Source organism: Erythrolamprus reginae, chromosome 1 (assembly GCF_031021105.1).
Source record: "Erythrolamprus reginae isolate rEryReg1 chromosome 1, rEryReg1.hap1, whole genome shotgun sequence".
Classification (NCBI taxonomy): domain Eukaryota; kingdom Metazoa; phylum Chordata; class Lepidosauria; order Squamata; family Dipsadidae; genus Erythrolamprus; species Erythrolamprus reginae.
Window position 1 is genome coordinate 127,978,154 of NC_091950.1, and position 21,133 is coordinate 127,999,286.

General features: G+C 35.9%; 1 protein-coding gene across 7 annotated transcripts in view; it reads left to right on the plus strand.

Moving 5' to 3' along the window:
* Positions 1-21,133, plus strand: part of NAP1L4 (nucleosome assembly protein 1 like 4) — a 44,110-nt gene that overhangs the window by 14,858 nt on the left and 8,119 nt on the right. For 4 of the 7 annotated variants that reach the window (XM_070764682.1, XM_070764698.1, XM_070764690.1 and 1 more), the window contains exons 7-14: positions 1,172-1,303; positions 3,292-3,363; positions 4,809-4,948; positions 9,572-9,717; positions 10,713-10,735; positions 11,787-11,906; positions 13,365-13,394; positions 16,065-16,121. In XM_070764682.1, the coding sequence (XP_070620783.1) occupies positions 1,172-1,303; positions 3,292-3,363; positions 4,809-4,948; positions 9,572-9,717; positions 10,713-10,735; positions 11,787-11,906; positions 13,365-13,394; positions 16,065-16,121 (720 nt within the window). Of the gene's footprint in view, positions 1-1,171; positions 1,304-3,291; positions 3,364-4,808; positions 4,949-9,571; positions 9,718-10,712; positions 10,736-11,786; positions 11,907-13,364; positions 13,395-16,064; positions 16,122-17,467; positions 17,510-21,133 lie in introns of all 7 variants that reach the window. The other 3 variants (XM_070764715.1, XM_070764732.1, XM_070764724.1) reach the window with 1 other exon arrangement.

Sequence of the window (21,133 nt, forward strand, 5' to 3'; positions counted from 1 at the left end):
TCCCACTCCCAGTCATTCAGCATGGTAGTAAATGATTAAGTCTTCCTCTTCTAATTAGAAAGTAAGACTTGAAGCATTTTTATAGCTTTATAGTATTTTATAGCATATAACTTTGAGGGTGATTGAAAAAACAGGCAGACAGATATGGCAATCCCAAACATGTATAGGAACTCGAAGAGCAGTAGGAAGTACTTGACAAAGCCATAGCTCTTGAGTCTAAAGCCAGATTAAAGTAATATTTGCTTTTCAGCAACAAGAGCCTAATTTAACTAATTCTACCAGCTGGTTTTAAGAAAAACATGAGGAGAAGAAAAGTAGCAGTTCCTGGGCCCCTGACTTTCGGGAAGAGCCCAGTAACCAGTAGAGCAGTGATGGCAAATCTTTTTCGACTCGGGTGCCAAAAGGATAGACGCACACTAGCGTGCACATACTCACACCCTTTATGCAATGCCCTCCTCCCATGCATTCGCACATACACACACCACTACCCCTCACACACGCACACAACACTACGCTGCCTCCCACGCATGCGCACAGGCCTCACTGAAGCCTCAGAACGTCCGGTAGGCCTGTTGGGCTGTTTTTCACTCTCCCCAGGGTTCAGGAAAGCCTTCTGAAGCCTGGGGACAGTGAAAAATGGGCCAACCAGAAGTTCAGAAACGAAACGGAAGTGGAGCTGCACTACAACTTAGCTTCAGATAGTTGGAACCAGGCCTCACACACCCCATGCCATTTCTTCTGCAGCTGGCAAGGCATTTCTGAAGGCCTATCTAGGCAAAAACAGCTCTGGATTGATAACATTTTTCTGTTAAGTTCATCATTTGTGTCCAGAGTAGCACCACATGATAATTCCTTGTGTTGTTCTTAATAAACACTTAATAAACACTTCTTTTTGTTTGTGTGATATGAAAGGTGAGACTTTAAAAATAGGGGAATGAACAGAACTACCTTTTCTGTATATTTTCAATTTGTTAAATGTACTAACCTTACAAACCAAGAAGCATGAATTTTCCTGAGTGTGATATTAAAAGAAAATTATGTTATATTGTTTGTTAAATCTGCTGCTTCCCTTCTTAAATGTGAAAGACTAAATCTTTTCTAATTTAAAATATTTTGGAAGAGTTTCTGCATAAAAATTTCACGCTCATAAATACTCTTCTGTATCTTCTAGGGAGACCTGAAAAATAAAGTAGTAATAGAAGAAAAAGAAACAGGAGCAACTGAAGAGACAAATCCTAAAGGAATCCCAGATTTTTGGTTCACAATATTTAGAAATGTAGATATGCTGTGTGAATTAGTACAGGTAACAAATTTAGTGGCTATATTGATTAGGGTGTACAAGATGCATTATTAAATGGATGTTGTCTGGAAATTGTCACATTTTTTATTTTAAGCATTTTTCTTGAGTTTACTTGTTTGGAAATGTCATTTGTCAGTGACTGCAATTCAGGTGGGCATGGAGCTTGAGATCCTTTTCTTCTTGCCTCTGGACAGTGGAGCAGCGTGTAGATGAGCGAAGAGGATTTTGAGCTCTGCTTGCTTGAATTTCAGCAGCTCAGATGCATGGAGCTTGGGGTTCTTCTCTTTCTACCTGTGCAGAGTGTTCTGCGGAGTCAAAGAGAGAAGGATTTTAAGCTCTGTTCCTGCTTAGATTTCGGTTGCAAACCTAGACCACTAAGGAGCTCTTTTCAACCAGCCCTCAGAGATGAGAGGATATTCTCTTGGCAAGCAGTAGTGGTTTGCAGTCTTATCTCCTCACTTCCCTATTGACTTTCTAGAAAGGCCAGCAGAGAAGATTGCAAATGATGACCATGATCACATGACAAGTAGCTGTTAAGTATGAACCAGTTGCCGGGCAAACAAACCATGATCATGTGACAGGAAGCTACGTGTGCAGTATTTTTTGACAATTAGGAATTCTTTACAGGACATCAAACACTCTTTCCAAGGGCACAGTAAATTTCAAGTCATTAAATGCCTGTAAAATTTTGTGTCTTGCACGCTGAGCCTACCTATTGTATTTTTCCTAAGAGTAGGAAGTGTCTTCATTTCAATCTGCTTTTAATGGCGAATAAGAATGAACATTGCTCAGTTTTGAAAATACTTCAACATTTTCCTCAATATCCAAACAAGTCTATCAAATTTATTTGCACTTGGCGACAATTTTACATTGATTATTCCCTTTTATAAACTTAGAAAAATGGAAATAAAATGTTCAATATTGTATTTTGCATATTATCTATTATTATATGAAATAGGCTTATAAAATTTTTAGTAAATATTTTTATGGAAAGGTTTTTTCCAAATATAGTTTTACAATCTATCCCTCTTAGAAGCAAGAAATACAATCAAGGTTCTATGTTCTAGAACAGGGATAAGCAAAGTTGGCTCTTCTATGACTTGTGAATTTCAACTCCCAGAATTCCTGAGCCAGTCATTCTAGCTCAGGAATTCTGGGAGTTGAAGTTCACATGTCATAGAAGATCCAACTTTTCCTACCCCTGTTCTAGAGCAGCGGTTCCCAAACTTTATGGCACCAGGAGCAGATTTTGTGGAAGACAATTTTTCCACAGCCCCTGTGGTATGTGTGTGTCAGTTCCACTTGCTCGCCTGCCACTCATCTCCAGCTGTATGACTTGGTTTCTAACAGGCAACAAACTGGTACCAAGCCGGGGATGGGAACCTCTATTCTAGAATAAATTAGATATTTGGGGGTGGGGGTGATAATGCAAACTCCATGTTTGTTTGGGTTTGTTTTATCTCCCTAAATAGAAGCACTACTTATATAAATTACTTTTTTACTAATATTTTCCGGGCCAATTTTTTTTATATGAGTCATCTCTGACTGTCATATTCAGTCTCAGCATTTGGGTAAGGGTACAACATTTAAAGTATATATGAATATGTGGTAGAATGTATCTATTGTTTTGCTGACAGTACTGCTAAAAAACATCTTTCAACCAGTACTTTTGTGTAGAACATTTTATTTCAAATATTTCATCATCAAACTGGCGGTTTTGAGCATTTTGGAAGTGCTCTGAACCAAAAACAGCTTTCATGTTAAGAACATTTCCAAAGCATTTAGCAATTGAAGTATTTAGAATATAGAACAGCTTATGTCAAAAGATGTTGTAAATGCCTTTTTACTATGTGAATGCTAGTAACTCAAATTCTTTAGTCTTTTGCATTTTAAGAGTTAAGGAAAAATCAGAACTGAACATTTGCATAGACACAGTATGTTATTTTATTGAAACGTAACCTATTTCATTTTAGATTTTCCATTCATTTTAGGAATATGATGAACCTATTATAAAACACCTGCAAGACATTAAAGTGAAATTTTCTGAGCCAGGACAACCTATGGTTAGTACTAATTAAATATTAATATAAATTGGGAGTTAATGATTTTATATAGGAGGATTCAGGCTTTACCTTATTATATTAGGTTTTCACCTAGTTTCTCAGCCATATTTTTAAAGATCCTGCTTTATGGCACAATTCTTAAGTAGTAGTAGTATAGTGCTCTGTAGTAGTATAGTGCTCAATAACACCACCTACTGCTACAGTTATTTAATGAAGACCATCCTAAAAACCCACAACCTAACTTTTAAATTTCTTTTACATGTATCCTCATAAACAGATATTCCCTGTATTCTATATAAAATACCTATCCTGAAATAAATATTTGTGATTAAATATCTTGTTTTGGAACAAGAAACTTACTGTGTATTCTTGCTATGTTTTTATTACAAAGCTTCACAGCATTTTGCATTACAAACAAATTTGAAGTAGTAAAGATCTTAAATAATTAAAAATTAAAAACAGGTATCTATTGAAATGTACTTAAGATCTTTTTATTAATATAGCCTTTAGTGGTAGAAACACTTGATAATTGGCTGGTTCATTATTGATTGAATAACCTGCCCATGCATACATTGTAATTCAGTATTACCTGTTGTAAAAATGTTTATCTATGCATATCCCTTCCCATATGATTATCCAAAAATGTCTGGGTAGAAAACAAACAGAATTTTATTAAAACAAACAAACAGATCAAAAAATAAAACTGCATCGAGACTCAACAGAAACACAGCATCACTAGACAGATATACTCATGCCAGAACCCTGACCCACTCTGAGTCTCAGGAGAAGAGCGGCATAGAAATTAAACAAATAAAGCCTTGCAAAAAGCCAACATAGTAGGGAACTGAGCATAATAAACAAATAAACAAACAAAATAAATAAATAAACTGCTTTGGCTCAGGTATATTTGGTTCAGACAGGGAGCATTTTTTTCTTCTTTCATATTTTTAAGTCCCACAAAGGTAGATGAATATTATTACAATGTAATATGGTTGCAGAATTAGCGGTGGAAATTATCCTGACTTGTTTTATAACATTTGGTCAGTTGCAATTATTAAATAATAAAATAATAGCAAATCGTTTAATAGGGATGTTTCAGAATACACACGCACACATTAGGAGAGACAACAAGGGACATGCTGTAAAAATTCTATGTGAATTTTAACGCTTTAGCAGTTCAGAAACTGATTTTTGATAGTAGATATTGCCTGCTCCAAAGAATATGTTTGGAAGGTTTCACTCTCCTTATAAAATTTTAATATGTATTTGTATTTCTTGCCTATGTGAATTATGCCATTTTGGAGCAACTTGATAATCTACTGTTCTTATTCATCTACCATGCTGCAGATTGTCAATTCAGACATTTCCTTGAACTACAATTTATTGTTTTCTTTACTATCTGCTAGAAAATGGTGATCTTTGGAACAATAATGAACTTCTTTTAGTCTTTTACATTAGAGTTTCACTTCGAACCCAATGACTACTTTACTAATTCAATTCTGACAAAAACCTACAAGATGAAATCGGAACCAGATAAGACGGATCCATTTTCATTCGAGGGTCCTGAAATTGTAGATTGTGAAGGGTAAGGAAATGTTTTAAAGAACCTTTTCAATTTTAATCAGATTGTATCAAAATGTGGTCACAATATAAAATGGGGCAAATTATTCTGCCAGACAGAATGAGTGGTCGAAAAGAAATGATAATAGTTATTACTATTAAGGTTGAGTATGCAATCATTTTGGAATAAATTTATATCAATCAGTTCTAATAGGAAAGCTGTTAAGACATAGAAACATAGAATTGAAAAAGAATATTTTTGATTTTCAGTCTGCTTCTACAGCATATGGTCCAGACTTTAAATCCAATGAAGAGTACTATTATATTCCTATCTCATTCCCCAGTTATTTCTTCTCATTGTTAAACATCCCCCAGCTCCTTCAGTGTCTCTTCGTAGGATTTCTGGTAGGATTTGTTGTCTTTGATTTTTTTTCTTCAAATGCTTCTCAAATTACATTGTCTAAAACAGGACAGTATTTAAAGGGTAACAAATTAAAATGGAATAGTTTATGATTTGGCAATTCTCCTTTGATGCACCTAAAAATACATTTTTATTTGTATATTGCACAGATATATATACACTAATCAATTGCAAAAATCAACTTTTGTTGACTATATTATGCTGTTGACATATACTGTAGTTTTAAGATCTTTTTCACAATGCCATCCCATAACAAATCTTCTCCATCCTATGCTTGTGCATTTGATTTTTGTATTGAAAATGAAAACTTGCATTTATCATTGATTCTCTCATACTATTTATCTAGCCTATCAAGATCATTTTGAATATTATTTATATCTTATAGGTTTTAGCTGTCTTACCCAATTTTGTGTCATCTGCAAAATTGATCTGTTCGCTTCATCTGTTCATCCAAGTCACTAATATAAATAGTGAAGAATATAGGACTCTTGACTGATCCTTACGGCACCTCACTCAATATGTTTCTCCAATTTGATGAAAATTCAGTGGTGAATACTCCATAATTTTGTAGCTAGTTATGTATCTACTTATTTATCATGCTCACACTTAATTAACTTGCTAATCAATATGTCATAGGATACTTTGGGATTGTCAAAAGTCAACTATATTTTAGAATTCCACAATATTGAGTTATTGCATCAGAAAAGTATGGTGAAATTAGTTGGATAATATTTGTTCTGAACATATTCATGCTGATTTTTTAGTAATTATCACATCATTTTCAAGATACTTACTTAAATACTTACCTTGATCTTTTTATGATCTGCCTGCAATCTCCCAGGTATTGAGGTCCTGGTCCCTCCATTTTGCCTTTTTTTAAAAAAAGAATGTCTACGTCTAATTATATGGATATCAGTAGTAAATGTCAATCCTGACACTTCATCTTACTCTTTTTTTTTGCGGAAGATAAGTCAAAATAGGAGTTAAATAGTTCTGTCTCTTCTTTGTCTATGATACACTGGTTCTTTTGTTATTTTGAACATATCCAAAGTAGTTGGTTTTGATTATTTTTAGGCATTCTTTATTAACCTTACCTCATACTGTGTTTTTTTACACAGTTACATTGGCTGCTTTTGTCCCCAGTTTTTTGCCTCTCATTTCAGTCATCTATTCCCTGCTGAACCTTTTCAAGAAATTGTATCAACTACCACATACTCTCATGGAAGTCAGGTATTTCATTTTACAGTGTTGCGACTGGAAGTTCAACCTGGCAAATATCCAAGGACTGATACAGTCTGTTTTTGCAATTAAACCTTGAAAACCTTATTGCTGGGACTTTTCTGGATGTGAATGCCAGGAATTGTTTTTAACCAAATAAAAAGTGGTGGGTTTTGGGGGACAGGGAGACTGTTTCGTGATTCTCTTAAGCAGTGACTGGTAAGTGTTTATTCATGTTTTAAATATTTTGTTTTTAGCCCCTACAAGTTTTACTTAAAGCTCTCCTGATCAAATTCTGTATTCTTTGGCTGAAGATGGTTTTATCAGTCCTTCTGACGTACAGCCCATCTTGTGTCAGCAGTGGGGTATTTCCTTTTCCAATATTTTTCCATGGACTAGACAAAAAGAGAACATCACTAACACACCCACACCCACAGACACCCAAATATTGAATTTGTTTCTTTAATTTTTATGTCTTATTGTAGTATGATTTATCCCATGTTGATTACTAAGCAGGAATAATTATCAATTAATTTGGCCAACTTTGGAAATTTTTGTCTTTGTAATTTTTGCTCCTGGCAGATAGTACACTCAAGAATCAAAAGGATTGAACTGGAATAACCACTTGCTTTGGATCTTTATAGCAGTAACAGTAACTTTTAATTTTTAAATAAAAGTTTCTTTTATTTACACAAACTTTAAAAAAACATTAAAAACATTGGAGACTTGTGACGATCCCATTTATTACATAATAATAAATGCCATTATTGTTCAATTTACATTTTTTACCTTACCTATGTATCCTTCATCACTGTTCATTTATATTCAAGCCTTCTTTTAGTTTCCCTTTTTCTAATTCTTTTTATTTTATCAACCATTTTTTTCTTTCAATCCATTGATAAAATTTATCCCATATTGCATAGTATTCCACCTCCCCCTTGTCCTTCATTTCCAGTCGTAGTCTATCCACTTCTGCACATGTCAATATTTTTCTATTTTTTCTTCTGATGGAGTTTTTTTTCATTTTTTCAATATTCCATGTATATCAATCTTGCTGTAATTGTTATATGTAACATTAAATATATTTGTCCTTTTTTGTACTTCTTATGAGGAATTCCTAGTAGATATAATTCTGGCTTCATTTCTAGGTCTCTGTCTAGTATCTCTTTTAGGCATATCTTAACTGATTCCAAAATTTCCTTGTTTTTTATATAACCACCACATATGGTAATAAGAACCTTTCATTATTTTACATTTCCAACATTTTATATGAATTTTCTTTGTAGTCTGGCCAAGGTCAATTTTCTATACCAGTCCCATAATTCTCGCCAATTATCCAAATTAATATTGTATCTGAAACTTTGCACCCAAATAACCATTGTTTCTTTGACTTGTTGTTCTTCCATTTTATATTATAATAAGTAGTGGTAAATTTTCTTTATCAACTTATCTTCTAGTCCTAGGACTCTTCTTTTTCTTTCTTTCTATAGAGTTGAAGCTGCATCCTCTCTGCCTTTAAGGGATTCACCATCATATCTCTTGGTTTACCCTTGAAGGCTTAGAGTTGCTTCCTTTATAAAGGTAAAAAAAACTGTCTCAGTCACAGTGGTCTGTCAGTCTGTTCATTGATAATTGCATTTTCTTACATGCAGAATTGTAGCTACTCTCTGCTTGATAAAAATATTAATTTATTGCTGTTTTTAATTATTGTGATTCAAGCAAGTAGGACCTAGAAATTGATTAAAGGTTTTTAAAGTTATCAACATTGCGCTGTACTCTATTTTTAAGCAAACAATTGCACCTGCTTTAAAAAGGCATTCCTTGTTTAATAACAGTAATTGTGACTGGAATTTCCATCATCAGGTGATGTAGTCATAAAGCATGATGTCATAAAGCATGACATCACTTAGTGATGGCATTTCCTATAGTCTCTGTCGTTATCATTAAGCAAGGATTGCAGTTGTTAAGGGAGGACCTCCTCGCAACTACCTCCAGGCTTCCATCAAGCCAAATCAATAGAAAAGCTGGCAAGAAGTTGTAAGCCTTGGGCAGCCAGAAGGTAGGTCAGTGACTTCTGTAGCTTAAGTGCAGCCAGGCAGGGGTTAGCTGCTCCCAACGACAGGTGGCACTGCACAAACAGCTGGGTGGTGTTAGTTGCTAGCAAATGTCGGAGGGCATTGAGGTCACTGCTGTGGCAGTGTGTCCAGGTAGGAAGCAGCTGTTACTGGATGTGTGGGCAGAGCAAGTGTGGCTGGGTGGGAGGGTGCTGCTACTGAAAGTGGGTGAGTGTTGCAGACATGCAATCTATGAGATATGAGTAATCCAACTGTAGCTACGCTTCTCAGAGAAAAAGTGGTAAAATTGACTTACAAGAGTTACCTCATGGCCTTGCTGGCTTCCCATTCATTTTGCTTGTGTGGGAAGCTGGCAGGAAGGCTACCAGTGATGATCACACAACAAAGCAGGTATTTAAGAGATCTCTTTGCTACAAGCAAAATTTCAAGATTTGTTAAAAAATTCAAATGTAGCTATAGGTTTTAGCTCAGTAGCAGGATCATGCTTTTGATGGAAAAATATTTCAAGTTTGATCTCTAGCATTTCCACAGAGGACTGGAGAATTTCCTGTCTGAAATTCAAAAGTTTTCTAGTATTTTAAGCAGTAATTTGATTATTTCAAATATGTTTATATTGCAAACATTACTGCCTATGAAACATTCTGAAGTTTCTTTACTGCCTGCTCATTCCATTTTCAGAATTTACTTAGTTAAGATGCTACCTTCATATTATAATTTTATTTTCAATATTGTGGTTTAATAATATAGAAATCTGAAATTTCTTAATGCTTCTTTCTGTATTATATTGTTACCTCTTTTTACATTCTTTTAATAAATAGTTGGAGATAGCTAATACTGTTATAGTGCAAGGGAAGGGTACTTGTTATCATGGCTAATACTAGCCTTAGCAATAAATCTTTAATGTCACTAATATATAATTTTAATTCATTTCCAGGTGCACTATTGATTGGAAGAAAGGAAAAAATGTTACAGTAAAAACAATAAAGAAGAAACAGAAACACAAGGGTCGAGGCACTGTCAGAACAATTACAAAACAAGTACCTAATGACTCATTTTTTAATTTCTTCAGTCCAATTAAAGGTAACATTGATTCAATTTATTTTGCCCTTACTTTATAATACTGAACTTTCTTCATGTCACAGACATAAGCAAAGCAATTGAATGGGTTTTATTTCTTGTTGGAATATTTCAGGTTTGAATAGAATTTGTAAAGATTTAGTATTTAGTAGAGTCAAATATGGCCGAAAGTAATTAATTCAGTCCAGGAAAAAAAAAGGAAGGGCGGAGGGGCTACAGCTCTAGAATATGGGACTGACTTTTCCAACATCAGCAGGCCACCGTCAAATAAGCTTCAATTGTTTTGTAATAATTACACTACTTTTAATAATTTGATCATAATTAAATAATCTTTAAATATTTTTTATGATTAAATAAGCATTTATGATTTTGTTATGATTAAATAAGCATCTATAATTTTGTTATGTTATATTAATAAAATGAAATCTTGTCTACATTGAAATATTTATGCATGGTATGTCTGTGTGTGTGTCTGTTAGCATATGGGGTTTTTAAATATTTAAATATTTTAAATTTGTCTGATTGCTTATGATTTGTTTTTTACATGTTGTGAGCTGCCCCGAGTCTTCGGAGAGGGGCGGCATACAAATCTAAGTAATAAATAAATAAATAAATAAATATACAATCTCCTCTACATGGAAATATAAGTTTTAAGATAAATCTCTTTCTTTTTAATTAGGTAAAAATTAGTGCCATACAAAACTTAGCCATCACCCAAAACTGCTTCCATGTTGAATGAGACATGTTTTTCAGTTTTCTTTTGCATAGTTTTTCTGATTCCAGTGTTTTATGCTTAAACTGTTGGTTTAGGAAACAGAGAGACTTTAGATTGAATTCCTATTTGCCCCTACACAAAGCCAGTATACCAGAAAATACTTTGATCATTTTAAAAATCTGCCTATTTATATAAATACTATACATATTAGCATTTGAAACACAAAATTGCTTTATAAACAAAACAATTTACAATACATTTGTTTCTCTTCCCCCGCCTGTAGTTTCAGGAGATGGAGAATCACTGGTAAGTTTCATTTCATTTTTTGAAATAGTGAATTCAACTTTATAGCTTCACATTTGATTGTTCATATTAGACATTTCATTACACTATGTAACACAAATTTTGTTTCCAGCTTTTAAATGTTATATTCCAATTGCTTTTGTCTAAAACAAATTAAAAATTGCTTACATTCATCATAAATTTCGCTTTTGTGACCACGGCAACAAAAATTATGCATTTTTTACTATTGAAACAGACGATTTTGCATCTTCTCATTTTCATAGTCAGGCTAAGAACACTATATGCATTGCAAATTTACACAGATTACCCAAAAACTGTTCAGAAGCGTGCGGTTTTCTGAGATTTAGGACTATACTGTAAATCAGTTTCACGAATCAATCCTCAAATATAGTCACCCATCATTGTTTTCGTTATATTGTCCTTGGTAACAGTGTTCAAAGTTCATAATGTCCTGGTGAAAGCGCTCGCCTTGCTCCTCTGAATAAGCTCCCATGTTCTCTTTGAACTTATCAAGATGAGCATCAAGGATATGGATTTTGAGTGACATCCTGCAGCCCATTGCAGCATAGTTCTTTATCAGAGTCTGAACCAGTTGTACATAGTTTTCATTTTTATGATTGCCTGGGAAGCTCTGTCTGGAGGTGCTAGTACAGGAAGTTCAGGGCAGTGTGGTACTGGGGCAATAGATGAAGGAATGTCAGGATACATTACAGGCGGTGAATTTTTGCCAGTGCGACATTTGGAAGGGTCCACCAGGTAGAAGTAGCAATTTGTTGAGTGATCAGTCGGTTCACGCCAAATTCTTGGGATAGCAAAATGCATGGCTCTCTTCTCTGCCCTGTACCCAACCTATAAGGAAACAAAATAAAATTTGGATTGAGAATTTGATTTAGGCCTATTTCACACTAATGACTAGTGATATTTACAATATTAACACAGTTAATCTGCTATTTAAGAGAGTAGCATTTATGAAGTGTGAGGGGATATACTCACTTCTACGTCATGCTATAGATGTAGTTATACAGACACATAATTTCTTCTTTCATTTTTACAGGATGAAGATTCAGAGTGTACTTTAGCCATAGATTTTGAAGTCGGGCACTTCTTCCGTGAAAGAATAGTGCCCCGTGCTGTACTCTATTTCACTGGAGAAGCTATAGAGGATGATGATAATGTATGTGTCTTCCAATTATTTCAGGTTTATTTGTTTGTTTTTGCACAGAGGCATTGTACTTGCTTTTAATAATTTTTGCTAATTTGGAAAAAAATTCAAAGCTTTAAAGTCAAGATTAATAACACATTAACAATTAGTTCAAAATTGATAATTTCTCCAGTATATGTGAGTCCTGCATCTTGTAACTAAACTAGATAGGCAATACTCTTCTCAAGAATTTCCCAGTAAGGATTTTGTTAATTTACTAACCATGAATGATGGAACATTATTTGGAAATTAAAATTGAGATTTGTACAGCTCTGCTTTTTTATTAGTTATACTACACAAAATAGAACTGGCTATAAAACAGGAATATTCATAGAGTAAGAAAAGGTTATGGTGTGATTTATTTGACGTCTTTCCTGTTATATTAGACTTATGAAAGAACAAAGTCCATTCTATAATTCATGCATTTGGCTAGATGCATTTTATTACTACTATGATTGCTATTAACATGCAATCATTCAACAATATCTGAGGTGGACAAGGAAGGACCTGTACACAAGAAATTGAATCAGTGTGTACTTCCTCCATTGGACCCTAATATATAAAGAAGACTAATAATTTCAGTAATATTGAAATAGCACATACATTTTAATGTCCAGTATAATAGTAATGCAACAACAGTTCTACTAGTAAATTGTTTATACCATAACAGATGTGTGTAGAAATGCTGAGTCTGAAAAGATAGCAGCTTAGATAGTGCTGTTCACTGAACCTACCACTGGGGGGTGATATGGGACTGAGAATTTCCCAGCTAGTCTTTTGTTCAGTGTATTATTCTATCTTAAAGAAAATGTTGCAGACAGTTTTGCTGTTTGTATGGCAGTTGTTCCTTTCTGTAGCTTTAAAAACAAAACATTTGAGTTAAACTCAGCCCAAGCCCTAGCTACTTAACTCATCTGGTTTTCTTGGTAATAATACGGAAATAATTTGCTATTATCTTCTTCCATGTTTTTTAATCTAACTTGTCTGGTATACAAGCCTGACAATTCTTAAATATTAGTTCCAACTTGCTTAGCTTTTAAAGATAGTCAAGATCAATGATGTACTTCCATCTAGATTGGCATTACAGTCTTAAGTCAACCAGTCAATTAAACATTTACCAAAACCTCATAGAAATTTCACAATGAATACTGTATTGAAATAAAAGTATATTCACATCTATTAAAAGTACTTTGCTATATTTAGGATAAGTGATCTATTCATCTTTTCTGAAATAATTTAGGGAAATGTAGAAAGATAAATGTAATTGTTCAGTATGTGTATGCAAGTATTAATCTGATACATATTAAACTCAAATGTATCTAAGTGGATTTGAGAAAAAAATATAGTTCAAATATTCTGTCATGAATATAAAGTAATATCTAAATCAATTTCTCTCTCCCTCTCCCTACTCTATTCCATCTTTTTAATTAGTTTGAAGAAGGAGAGGAAGGAGAAGAGGAGGTAAGTATATCATGGCTTAATATTTTTCCTTCAGTGGAATACATAATAAATACTTGTAGGCTGAAAAATCATGGAGATGCATTTTAGAACAGGGATTAGCAATTTGAGGAGATCCCCTTGCACAAATGGAAGCGGCGGCGGCAGCCTCAGAGGCGGCAGCAACGCAGCACCAAGAAGGACCGGCTGTTGGTCCCTTGAAGCTGCCTCCGTTCGGGCGAGGGGATTTCCGTGGGGTCTCCGAAGCCGCCGCCCACCGCGGAGATCCCTTTGCCTGAATGGAGGTGGCGGCGGCAGCAGTGGCTTCGAAGCTGTCTCCGGGTCGTCGTAACGACGAAACGTACGTCAGGGACGACGTAACCTGGGGACTACCTGTACTGTATAATATCTATTGACCCAGATGGAATTCCTCAGTATCAAAAATCAGCAATAACAAATTGGCTATTGTGTGTATATTTAAGACAGTCTAGTTCAGTTCAAGAAGAACCAGACTAGATGGACCATGAGGTCTTTTTCTGCTGTCAGACTTCTATGTTTCTATGTAACCAGTGCAAAATGTTTTACTGATGGCATTTAGCACCGGAAAGATCATAAAAAATGTTCCCGAATCTATCTTCCCAAGTGTTGGAAGTGCAAAAAAAGAAAACGGAACATTTTACCACCAATGGTGGACCAGTCCAGAAGTTAAAAAATATTGGAACACAGTAGGGGAATGGCCCCAAGTCTACGGAGAGTGGCGGCATACAAATCTAATTAATAATAAAATAATAATAATAATAAAAGAAATCACAAAAGAAGAAGTCGAGAAAAAAACATAAATATTTTTATTGGGTATTTTTAATAAGAAGTATAAAAAAGAAGTCCAGTATTTGATTATCCAGAATGCAGCCACGCGCGGCAAGGATCATATATGCCCAGCATTGGAAAAGTGAAAAAATACCAAAATGGGATGGTAATTAAAAAAGTGATGGATTGGTCTCTTCAGCCTTGAAAGATGGCGTTTAAGGGGTGACTTGATCGAAGTGTCTAAAATCATGCATGGGATAGAAAAGATGGATAGAGAAAAATTCTTTTCTCTCACACAATACTAGGATGAGGGGGCACTCCCTAAAGCTCATAGGTAAGAAAGCGAGGACAAATAAAGGGAAATATTTCTTCACCCAGAGGGTCGTTGGTTTATGGAATTCACTTCCAGAAGAGGTCGTGACAGCAGTCAGCCTTGATAGCTTCAAGGCAGGTTTAGACAGATTCATGGACAGATTCATGGGTGCCAAGTGTATCAGTGGTTATTGAAACAGATGTCCATGTGCCACCTCTATGTTGGTTGAGGCAGGCAGGATTCCCTTGAGTACCATTTGTTGGGGGTCAAGGGAAAGGGAGGGTTTTGCCTTTTCTTTCTACTCAAGATCCCCATGTACAATCTTCCTCCTCCTCCTCAAATGGAATCAGCCACGTCGCCAAGCAAGCTGATGGGTCCTGCCCGGCTTTCGGCTCCCCCCTTCCCCGGCGAGGAGTGATGGAGGAAGGCACGAAGCAGGTGAAAAAAAGTGGGGGGGTGATGCCCGTCACCTGCCAGCCTTCCTTCCCAGCGTGGTCTCTCTCCCACACACACCACACACCTACATGCACATGCACGCTCTCTCACACACAACTCTCTCTCTCACGCACACACCCACACCTTTGAAAGCCACCAGCTGGGAAACCCACCCCCTCCTTCCACCGGCGCCGGGCTCCTCCTCCTCTTCTCAGAATATGACAGCCGGGCAGCGGCGTGGAGACTGGAAGAGTGGGGGGGGGATTCCCCTCTGCCTGCAGCCGCCCCCTCCCCTTTCCAAAGAGCGCCTGGGTGAGCTAAGGCTGCCCTGGGCAATGGGCGCAACGGGGTGGAGAGCCGCACCGCCTCCAAGCCCAAAATTTCCCCGCCTCGGGAATGGCGCTGCAAGAAAAAGGAGGCGGAGAATCCCATTTGCTTGCTGCCCAAGCTGGGATTCTGGGGGTGGGGCTTTGACATCACGGAGACTCCTTCCTGGCCTGTGGCTTTATTTCCTCCTCAACTCCCCCATTTCAGCCTTGGCCAGGAAGGAGGCAGAGCCATTCCCGAGGTGGGGAAATTTTGGGCTCAAAGGCGGCATGGCTCTCCCCCCCCCTGTTGCGCCCATTGCCCAGGGTAGCCCACGGCTGCCTGTCTCCTTTTATTCCTTACGTAAAAGGCGCTGCTGCAGCGTCCAAGCCTTTTCCGTAAGAAATAAAAGGAGACAGGTGGCCACAGGCTGCTTTGGCGGAAGACATGAGGGCGGGGCCAGAAGTGTTAGGGTTCGGGTTCAGCGAACTTACCTGAACTCCGCCGTCAAGTTTGTCTGCACCCGCCGAACCTGAACTTCGATGGGTTCGTCCAACACTACTTATCATAGAGACTAATATTCCTTTCTCTGAAAGTCAGGAAGATGCAATTGATAACAGATGCATTTAATATTACAAAGTAGTGGAGTCATGTTTTTATTTATTTCATTTATATGCCACTCACTCTGAAATGGACTCTGAGCGGTTTCTGTTTTTAGTGATTAGTAAGAGTCAACAATTTGAAAAATTGGATGAAACAATGTGTCTAATGATGTCAAAGTCTTGATTGTCAAAAAAAGCATACTTATTCCAGTCCTTTCCTTTTAAATCTAGGAATTAGAAGGGGAAGAAGAAGGAGAAGAGGAGGAAGATGCAGAAAGTGAACCTAAGGTAAGCTCTGTTTATATACTTATATTAAGCCAAAATTATAAATTGTACCACATGCTATATAAATTATGCTAATTCTAAAGTTAACAATTCATTATTATTTTTTTAAAGGCCCAATATTCTTTTTGTTTTTTATTCATTCAAAAGAATACATTCTCACTTTTTCCTTGCTATTGCTAAGCTAATATTAATTCATTTCATTTTCTTTAACTGACAAATTAATATTTTTTATAACATGCATCATTGGTGGGTTTGGACCGGTTCGCCCAAATCAGTGGCAGAAATTTGTTCCTGTTTGCCTAAATGACAGCGATGGCCAGCTGGCCACATCCCCGAACCAGTCCTCCTATCGACGCTACTTGAAAGCAGCTTGTAAAGAACCCTTTGCGCATGCGCAATGGCTTCTGAACATGTGCAGAGGGTCATTTCCCTGACGTGACGCAAAACACACACTTCCAACATGATGTAAACTGGTAGGGAAGGTAAAGTGGAACCCACCACTGCATGGCATACATTATAAATAGATTTTAGCATATGCCTGCTTATTTGAAAGCTTTGCAGATTTGAAATATATTTGCCCATTTTATGCCCGTTTGCTTTTGTGATTCTATTCTTTTCAATTCTAAAATATCAAAATCTGCTTTATTCATTTTCCTACTTGCCAAAGAAAAGGAAATTCTTAATTTGCAGATTACACTTGATAATCTACGCGTATACAATTACATGTGATTGCATGGAGATTTATAATGATGTAATTGTTATGTGGTATTCCTATGTGATCTTTTTCTATTGTATGAACATTTTAGTCACATAGGTAAGATGAAATAATTCATGAAGTGGTTCTCCCTTTTCACTCCCCACCCCAAACATATTTTTAAAATTACAGCATGAAAAAATCGTTCTTGTCGTCAGTTCTCAAACTGTTTTACTTACACTGATAGCTGGTTATCTGCAATACATTGACCAGAGATCTATATTGGAATTAAAATATGCAAATATTTACATGTAAAAATTAGATTTGAATTTTGAACATTTTACATGTTGACTTGAACATATAACCTGTACACTTGGCACACTTGTACACGTGGCTTAGAGATAATGTCTATTATATAAACATTACAGTAATGATATGATAGTTACCGAATTGAAAATGAAATACATTGCAGGCAAGTGTTAACATCTTTGGCTAGAAAAAATAGAAAATATGCTTATTTCTGTGAGTGATTGTATGTGACAAATTGTTTTTTGTGCCTTCTGGAATACTAATTACTGCTTTTTACTTTTGTTTATTTGGGTCCATTTCATCTTTCTTTTATGCTGACAGTTCGTTTCAATTTTTCCCTGTTTAGGTGTAATTTAAGTCTGTTTATCATTCATTCATTCATTTATAGGTAAGGTTGAATTCCATTAATACCTAACTTCCAAGGCTCCCCCTCCCCCTTTTTTGGAACCCAAGCAAATCTCATTCATTTAAGTACCTGTTTTTTTCATTCACCTATTCTATAGGCGAAAAATGGTACTTTATCAAGATAGGGTATAATTAAGTCCACGTGGGAAAAAATATAAAATAGATGTGACACTTAAATTATCGATAATTACGATAATTACAATTTTTGTGGGGAAACTAATATTTATTTAGATATGTGTTCTTAAATGTCCAGATACAATCTAAAAAAGACATGTTCCAGCCTAACAACTTAATATTCAAATATTGAGCTGTTTACCCTTACAGGTGGAATAGTATATTTCTGTTAAGGTTGTGGTGGCCTGTTGCAGTATTGAAATGTTTTCAATAACATCACAACTTTAGAATGGGATATTGAGGTGGGAAGGTTAAAATTATTTCATTTAAAAGTACATTCTAGAATGTATTTGTTAATGTATTGGGGTTTGTGTGTGTTGGTTCTTTGTGTAGGCTTTAGTGACTTAAAACTACCAGCTACATTTTGATATATTTTCCATATTTGCAACTTGTTACAAGATATTGTTCCAAAATCAGTGTGATTTTGCTTGAAATTTAAAAGGAATGTCATCTATGTTAAATTAGTAACATTCATCTATCTAAACATTACTTGTGCATTTACATTGGTTTAATTTCCTTCTCTTTTTCTTTGACGCTATTAATGTATCAACATAGTTGTCATTTGCATTTAAATATCTTTTCTTTATTAAGCTGGCAATTTGACTTGAAATTTGTCATTTTTTCATCAATAATTGATTTTAAAATTATATACATATTGTCTTAACACAAACTTGTTTCATCTGAAAAACTTTGCCTTTGAGAAAAGTAGATTGATAGATAACCAAATTTTTACTATTTGGTAATTCCACATGAATTTTATTGAAGAACATTGCAGTATTTCAGTGGTTCTCAATCTTTCTAATGCCCTGACCCCTTAATACAATTCCTCATGTTGTGGTGAACCCCGACCCTAAGTCTAGTGCCAATTTTCCCAACAGAGCTTGAAGCTGATTGGCAGGAAGGTCAGAGGGACACTAAACAGCTGATTGGTCAGATTGTAAAAATATGTTCCAAGGTGCCAGATTAGAAGCTTTAGTTCCTAACACCATGGGAAATTTCCCAAGGTCTTAGGCGACCCTCGGGAAACAGTCATTCGACCCCCAAAGGGGTCCCGCCCCCAGATTGAGAACCACTGCAGTATTTGAAATTGTTTACTCTTTTAACCACTTTGTGTACTTGCTTCTGTGGGGTCTTTCTCCATAATAAACATTAACTTGATCAGCTCTTCTCTTAAGCCCATTTTTCTTCCTTGGATGTTCATATTATCTATATCTGACATCTTGTTTCAGAATATTTTACTTCCTCCCTGTTTTCACAATAGTTAATAGTCAGCATCTTACTATGTTTGAGTTTTAGAAGCACTTGAGGAAGTTCTGGAAGATGTTACATAAGTTAAAGGTTTATTATCCATTGCAGAAGATCTTGTGCATAATAAAGTAGGTACAGTATTCCTTTGAAAGGAAATTACTGAAAGATTCAGGAATCACTGTTTTAGCTATAAATTGTTTAAGGATCGATTCATTAGCCCTTATGTATACAATTTAATTCTGTATAAATGAAATAACATGCCTTCCACTGAAGCAGTTGCCTGGTAATATTTCCCCAAGGATCCACATCATTCCGCATGCTGGAAACCTCTAGGCGCAATCAGGGATTTTCCATTAGGTCCCAGTCTTTTCCCTTCCCTCCCCTTCCCCTCCATCAATCCACTCCTGTGGTGATGGAAAAAGGTGAGAAATCTGTCTTGGAATTCTCAAGCAGAGAATGGGAAAGGAAGGAAGCAGTGCCACTCCTCATCCCTCTTCTTTCTCAAATGCTTCCTCTCCACATTCTCAACATGAGGTAAAGAAAGACTCCAAAGGGACAAGAGGTCTGCCCCCAAGAGTGCAAGGACCAGTTTTCTTTGACTTCAGCCAGACATCTCCCTTTGTCACCAATCAGACATAGGAAGTGTTTGAGACCCTAAATGTGGTCTTGAATGATTTTTATACTTTAGAATTCACCAGCCCATTATCCTCCAAGAATATTTCTACCCTTTTGGTCACAGTAACCAACAACTGTTTTGGTCCTGATACTCATAAATAGTTTTCTGAGTCCTAATAAAGGAGAATATTGTAGCGTAGAGTTGACATGAGGTTTTTTGAGCTTCCTTGTTTTGTTTGTTGTTTCATTACCCAAACTAGCTAATAGCACCAGTCCTTGCCTCTGGAATAAGATGCCCACTTGAGATTGCCCTGTAGTAGTGTAGCAAAATCTAGGGTTCCATTTTCTGGTGTTAGTGACTGTTGTAATGTCTTGTTTCACCATCGTTCCCAACTCTTCATTTAATTTAGAAGCTACACTAATAATCATATTCCTCTATGCTGCTTCAGTACTCTTTTATTTCCTGAATTATGAATATTCAGTTACTGTTTTCCTTACTCTTTACACCTGATATTTCCTGTTTATGCTAAGAGTTCACCCCAGTGGCAAAAATATCATCACACTGTTACTTTTTAGGTTTTTTTTGTTTCCAAAGTAGGTCTTAATATGGATTATTGTACTGTAGAGTTAATTTTATAGACAGTTTTGCTGTCTCCGCTTTTTGGGAATGTTTTGAATAAAAAATCTTGGTTCTAAGAAGTTGCTACACATGATTGACCAATTTTCCATGACCTACATAGGAAACATTTCTAATAGTAGAAATGTCAAGCTTTGCGTATCACTCAACAGCAAGAATATATAGGAGAAAATGGGAACCAGTAATTTTTCTCTTAATAAAACATTCAGTTACTTGGAAAACAGCATTATATATCTCAGGTGGTCCTTGATGTACAACCACAATTGAGTCCAAAATTTCTGTTGCTAAGCAAGGCAGCTACTAAGTGAGTTTTGCCTCATTTTACAATCTTGCCACAGCTGTTAAATGAATCACTGCAGTTGTTAAGTTAGTAATGTGTCTGGCTGTTCCCCATTAAATTCGGTTGTCAGAAGATTATAAAAGATGGTGATCATATGACCCAGGGGCAATGCAGCTGTCATAAATGCGTGCCATTTATCAAGCGGCTGAATTTTGATCACATGATCACAGGTAAACTGCAATGGTTGTATGTGTGAAAAGTCACTTTTTTTCAATGTTCTTGTAACATTGAAAGGCTACTAAACCGATGGTTGTAAGTCAAGGATCACCTGTACTTGCCCTTTTCATTATCCCTTTTTAAAAGTGCTCCACTGATTCACCATAAGTATGCTGTATTGCATTTGTGTAATCTTTATCTTTAAAATTAATCCAAAAAAATTACACAAACTTAATGTACTTCTGTGCTGTCAGAATGATTGGATTTAGATTTGCTACTGTTCAAATATATTGATGGTGAATGGAATGCAAAACAAGAACGCTTAAAGTAGCCATCAAAATTAAAATAACTGTTTTTATTTGAAATACAGGTGATGCGATTTGAGCTTAAACATTTAATTATCAAATGAGTATCAGGAAAGTATCACAAATTGTAGG